The 6,543-nt window shown below is 44.6% G+C and overlaps 1 protein-coding gene across 1 annotated transcript; it reads right to left on the bottom strand.

Annotated features, from left to right (window-relative positions):
* Positions 1-83: 83 nt before the first annotated feature.
* TXNIP (thioredoxin interacting protein) lies at positions 84-4,280 on the bottom strand. Its single transcript, XM_027091129.1, has 8 exons — positions 3,728-4,280; positions 3,121-3,193; positions 2,867-3,014; positions 2,550-2,652; positions 2,160-2,416; positions 1,902-2,058; positions 1,637-1,788; positions 84-1,507 (listed from the first exon to the last, which is right to left on the bottom strand). The coding sequence occupies exons 1-8, from the start codon at positions 3,975-3,977 to the stop codon at positions 1,472-1,474; spliced, it is 1,176 nt and encodes a 391-aa protein (XP_026946930.1). The 5' UTR covers positions 3,978-4,280; the 3' UTR covers positions 84-1,471.
* Positions 4,281-6,543: the final 2,263 nt, after the last annotated feature.

Raw genomic sequence — 6,543 nt, forward strand, 5'->3', positions numbered from 1 at the left:
TAGGGGGAAAGCTCCTTTGCGCACATTTTCTTTCTAATAACGTCTTCAACACCATCTCAGAGACAAGAAAACAAACTTTTTTTGCCATTAAAAAAACTTTATTTTTTACAAAGAATACCCCCACCTGGGGTGAAAAAATATATCTGGTTAAGTACAAAATATAGTTTTTGTCATACAAAAAGATATACAATTAAAAAACAACAAAAGAATGAAACCACCTTCAGCCCACATACTTTCTCAGGAAAGGGAAGATAGAGCTCAGTGCTCTGACACAGGACAGTGAACAAAGTGCTAAGGCTGAGGGAGGCTGAGCAAGTGCTAGAGGCTGCAGTGAGATAGGGGCTGTCAACATCCCTGTCTCCTAACACTGGGCAGGAAGGGAGCCCGCACAGCTTTTGTGAAGACCTGCCCTCTAGTTTCTCATGGCAACATCTGTATGCTCCGATCACAGTGTTGGGGCATTTTGATTTAGAGTTCCTCCTTGGGTTTGGAGAAGTCACAGTGGGCAAGGCTGATAGCAGCAACCCTTCTCATATAATTAGAGTGTCAGAATTGCAGAATTCTGTACACTAGGACAAAGTCTCAAAAGCAGTAACACTTTTTTTTTTGTCATTGTGCTTACCCCTAGAGACATAGTAGACCAGTTTTAGCTTACACTTGAGAAAGGAAAAAAATCCCAAATTTGACACAAACTAAAGTGCTAAGAACATCACCTCAGAATCAATTCCAAGGAGTCACATGAAAAGAAAAACACATTCTCCCACGTGAAAATGTTTGCCAACAGGAGAACACAGTGCAATAGGCTCTAAAAATGGCTTTTAAGACCTTTGGTGGGGTACAGTTACTACCGCTTTATACCTGATTAAAGTACTTTCTGAACAAAGACAACCTTTGAGCTTCTTCCCTTTAATCCACATGGGAAGCTCACTCCAAAGTCCAAACCAAATCAGCTCTGGAGGGATTTTTTTTTTTCTATAAGTGTACAAACAAACGATTTTAAGAACATCCTTTTCCCAAAGTTTTGGCCGTGATTTTTTTCCTTTTCATTTTCCTGGTTTGCTAAATTGGCTCTCCTCTACATGGCAGAGGTTCAAGGTCTATTGTTACACCAATCTATAATCCCCTCCATAAAACACTGGGAAGACCATGCCAGGAGGCCATTTCTACCCCTTATTCAAAACTACTGAAAATGCCTCAATTTTCAAAGAGATTTAAGAAAATGGGATTGGCCTGAATTTTTCTAGTATGTTTTTAAACTCATCCAGCAAAATACCCCGTATCACATCTCACTGGCTGAGGACGAGTGTGCACCCATTAAAGCCCAGGAGATCACCTCCTACACTGGAGAGTCAGAGGCTGGGGTGGACCGGTACCCCACTGTAGAGACTGCTGAGTCTCTAAAAAAGTACGAGTCCGGGAGGAGAGATGAAAAGAAACAAGTAGGTACAGCTACTTCTTTTCTTCCACATGCTCACTGCACATTGTTGTTGAGGATGCAGGGATCCACCTGGGAGGAAGAAAGAAAACATTTTAGTTTGGGTGAGAACTAAAAGAACAACCCAGTTTAGCAATCCCTCCAAGTCAACTTCCTATAGTAGGCTTAGGGCAAATGTAGTGGTAAAATGACAATTCTCACCTCAGTGTAAGTAGGTGGTGGCATGAACTTGAACTCAGGAGCATACATAAAAATAGGGCTGTCTTGAGAACCATCTGTGTCATCTAGCAGAGGAGTAGTGGGGCTCTCCAATCGGTGATCTTCAGGAATGATATCCATATAGCAAGGAGGAGCTAGAGAGAGAAAGTATGGGGATAAGAAGCCTGGCCAAGGAACGCTTGACCATCACCAATTTTACAAACCCAAGCAGGCCAGAGAGGAAGAACAGACATTAGGTCTACCTCACCTTCTGGGGTATCGGGGATGTTTAGATCTACCCAACTCATCTCAGAACTGGTTCGGCTGGCCATGCTGGATGTCCGGCTACTGAGGCCTGACCTGCTGCCAATTACCAGGGGCAGGTCAAGAATGACTTTCTTGGAGCCAGGGACGCTAACATAGATCTAGAAAAGGAGATGGTGGTTTGTTAGACTGGAGATCTGGAGAAAACACCACTATTGTTCTGACAGATGAATAATTTCTCTCTCCAGCCCCACTCACTCACCAGTAAGGAGTATTCAACTCGAAGGATGTTGCAGCCCAAGATAGAAGGCCTGATCTTCTGCACCCGAAGGCTCTTGCCACGCCATGATGCGCAAGTTCCTGAGATAATATGATTGCCTCTGACCGATGACAACTTCTGCGTCAGCATCTTGGTTTGGCCATTGGCAAGGTAAGTGTGGCGGGCAACAATGGCAGCTTTGGGGACCACAATGCGGGAACTCGTATTCTCAAAGTCAGCATGGATGTTAATCTCATCACCTAGCAATGGGAAAGATGAAAACTAATGCTTAATACAGTTGATGACTTTTCATCTGTGTCTGGCTCCTGCCCTCACCCCCAAACCCACAGTTCCTGTTTTAATAGTCTCCCATTTTAAGCGCTAGATCCTTACCTTCACAGAATCCTCTTCTGTCTATTTGGGCAGAGACGGACACCCGCCCATCAGGAATAAACATGCAGGAAACTTTCTTCTCCTTTTTAGCAGACACAGGTGCCTATGTAGAATGGAGGAAAAAAACGTTTTGAGAATTCCTACAGATCCTTTCTCTGCTTCTCTTTCCTTTCCACTGCTAATTTAGAATAGGCAGCTTTCCCTCCCACCCTGATGACTTAGGACTTGATTCCTTGAGGGGCTTCACTCTAATGCCCTAGACACTTGACTTCTTATCCCTGAAACCCAGAAGAATAGAACCTTAAAATGAACCTCACCAGTAAATCAGGGGTATTGACATCCACTAGATCCATCACTTCAAAGTTTTTCTTTGTCTCCTGAGTTGGGTGGCTGGGGCGATCAAGAAAAGCCTTCACCCAGTAGTCTACACACCCATATTTTCCTTTGAAAGATGTTCCCAGAGGCCTTTATCAAGAAAAAAGAAACAATTAATTTAAAAATGCTCTCCAAGAAGAGTAAGTGATCAAAGGAGGAGAAGATAAGTCCACAGATGCATTTAGCTGATACATACCCCTGAGGAAGCTCAAAGCCAAACTTGTATTCATATTTGTTTCCAGGTCTCATGATCACCATCTCATTCTCACCTGAAGGCAGAGAAAAGCGAGTAGCCATTAGGTTTCTTGTTACACTTAAAATGCATCTGTGCAATATGGAATTCTTGGGCAGCATACAAGAGTATTGTAGAACCCCCATTTTCATCCCTTATGTTCTTAAACGAGAGATTCTGATGCATTTCGTTGGGCCAAAAAGTTGCAAAGCCCTGCAGTGCTCAAAGGCTCAACCAGGACAGTTAAGCTACTATCATCTCAAACAGGAAGCAAACAGAATAAACAAGTTATGCACACAGAAAATCTTTCAATAGCTAAGGCAACATCCCTCAGGATCACCTACAGAACACAGCACCCAGCACCATAAGAAATTGCACACATCACCCTTTTTTGGGGGGGGGGGGGGGGGGAGGAGTTTGCAAATTAAAACTAAAAAAGATAAGGAAGCCACACAAAATGCAAACCACACAACCTGAGCAACTTAGAATCTACACTGTAGGCTCCATTTATTCGTATCAATTCTCTTCTCGAATCAGCTTTCACCTTCCAGCAATCAGCTGGGTCACTCACCTGTTGGCTGGTCGTCCAGGAGAAGCGTGTCTTCGTAGCGCAGGTAGTTCAATGTCTGTTTGCACTGTTGGGATCCCTGCATCCACAGGACCTTGGCCATTCCGCAAGCCAGGATCCTGACAGCTCTGACTCCAGTGACTTCACACACCTCCACTATCACCCGGCCAGCCACCTTCTCCCCACTGCCGTACACCTTTTCGGGGTCGTTAAAGACCACCTCGAAAGACTTGATCTTCTTGAACATCACCATAATTGGGCTGGGTTGGCTTAGGAGTTAAAAACGAGGGAGGAAAAACAGAACCCCAAATCAAAGGACCCTTAGCAATAAGTTAAAATTATTACACTCTTCAATCCTCTACTAAATTTTCGATAAGATGTCCACAGAAATTGTAAGCTGCGGCTTAGGCCAAGGGATTTCAAGAGAAAAATAAACCCTTTCTTTTCTTTCTTTCCTCCAACAGCTGGAAGAGAGCCCCGGATCTCCGCGGAAAAGCTAAAAGTACACCGCCTGAAGAGACGAAAGGAGAGTTACAACTAACAGCCGGAAACTGCTCTATATAGTAGCCCGGCAGGCAGGGCCACGCGAGCGCTGGCCTGGAGGCTCGTGCTGCCCTCGTGCACAGCCCTCCCATTGGCTGCCCGTTCCTTGTTTACCAGGAGCCCGACCAATCAGTGAGGTCGCAGCGGCGCGTGGACACAGTGTGCTCCTGGCGGGGAAAATAGTTGTTGTGCATCGCTGCAGGGCCAGGAGGAGGGGGCGGAGGGGCTGTGGGGTGGAGGGGCTGTGGGGCGGCTTCCCTTGGGCCCAAAGGAAGGAATGCTTCGCTTCCCGTAAAATTTATCCGAGGCCAGAGTCCTTCGAAGGATACTTTTGGGGTGCCAGCGATGTTTTGAGGTAAAAGGAAAATGTGCTTATGAGGGAATTTCGTGCCTAGCCTCAGCCAATGCAGTTAATTTAGAGGCAACTGTTTATTTCCGACTCACAAATCGCAAGTCGTGTGAAAAACAATCCCAGAGTTCCAGAATAATTTAGGATCGGGGCGGAGGACAGGGAGTGCCGCTGTTACTGTTCAGGAACATCCCCTTTGTCCTTCTGTTGCCCCGCACCTCTTAAAAACCAACAAACAACACCTCACCCCACCCCCTAAAAAACCTGATGTGTGGGAAGGAAAAGAGCTTGTCACAAAATTTTAACCTCTCTTCAGCGCTCACAGGAAAGCGAGTATGTGGGATTGATCCGCCTTCTCCCTCCCTTTCTAGCCCCCGGGCGCGGGGCTGTGTGCCTCAGCCCATGCGCCCTCCACTCTGTTCTTGGGACCGGAAACAGTGCGGGCGTGTCCACATCCTCGTGCTTATCCCCTCACCTCTTCAGTCCCTAACTGCAAAGTTGGGGAACACTTTATGTTCCGCCAGTTGCCTCATTACCTCTTCAGTAAAGTGTGTTTTTAGGCTCTAATTATCTCTCACTCCCCGCTTCTCCAGGAAAGGAAAAAAAAACAAGGGTGCTTCACTCTTTTCACTCCCCCCCGCTGTTACTTTAACTCTTTCTTGTCTTCGTCTGCTCTCCAACTTACGAAGTCAAAGGTACATCCCTAAATCTGCTGCCTGTGTTCCTCACAGACTTCAAATTAGTTAAAAGCAAGAAAGTTCTCTTGTTTGTAACCAAAGTGTCCGAGGAAAGATGGCCGTATTCCTGTTTGAAAGAAGCATTCCCCTGTCTTTGAAAAGTTTTTCGTTTTTTGTTGTGTTTTGTTTTTTTCCCTAAGCTGTTTAGAAATTGTTGAGAAAGGGAAGAGAAAACAGAAGGATCACTAGCACACTATATATTCATGCTAAAAGAAGCCTTGACTCTTCATCCTGTGTTGTCATTTGTCTCTCTGTCAGATGGGCTTTTCCTTAGCTGGCCATGAGATGCCTTAGGAACCGACTCCTGAGAAATTTTTCATAAATGCAATAAGAAAAACTTGTGTGCAGAGATACAGGGATTCTTCTCCCTTGGCTTTGATTCCTGATTCCCTCCCATTTGTTGGGGAATCAGGAGATGACTTCATTTCTTGTGCTGGAAAGAGAAAGACAATGTTCCCAAGATTGAGATGGGGAAGTAAATAAGAAGCATTAGAATATCCAGAAATCCTACCCTCTCAGCAAAAAGATGGCTATTCATTGCTGTGAAATATCCTTTTTCCTTCCTCACACACCCTAACTGGGTTGACACTCTAAGGCTAACAAGTTACAGCTCAACCCCACCATCAAGCAAGCTCAAAAATCAGGCATCAAGACTACTGGAAAACACACACACACGCACAGCACCAACCCCCAGGAACAAAAAGGGGAACATGTTGATCCTTAGGGTGTGTGGGTTTGAGGCAGCACCCTGTTCAAGAAAGTTAAGCAATAAGGCCTGAGTTATTTTCAGTCGGTCAACAGTATTGATTGAGTTATCTGGAGCAGGGAAGGTGGGACTCTCATTAAAGTAATGTTAAAATTTTGAATTGTAGCTTCTGAGAGAATTTTTAGCTTGATAGATATGAAAGTACGTAAATACGAAATATCAAAATGTTTACAAAGAAATACATGAATCAATATTGTTAAACAGTGTTTGATGTGTAACTACATAAATTTTCAGGGACTGAGAGGAGAGGTGAGTGTAATAGACCAGGGTGGTGTTGATTTGGGACATCTTAGAGAAAAGGGAATGCTGATATTTATTTGGGCACATCTGTGAACTTCTGACTTTAAAAAAACCCCATAATACCATTCCCTTTTGCTCTAAGTTCCTCTCTTAGGCTCCAGTTTCTTCTTTCCCTTTCAAAACT

The sequence above is a fragment of the Aethalodelphis obliquidens genome, unplaced genomic scaffold, assembly GCF_003676395.1.
Source record: "Aethalodelphis obliquidens isolate GAN/ISIS:26980383/991018 unplaced genomic scaffold, ASM367639v1 scaffold70, whole genome shotgun sequence".
NCBI classification, from domain to species: domain Eukaryota; kingdom Metazoa; phylum Chordata; class Mammalia; order Artiodactyla; family Delphinidae; genus Aethalodelphis; species Aethalodelphis obliquidens.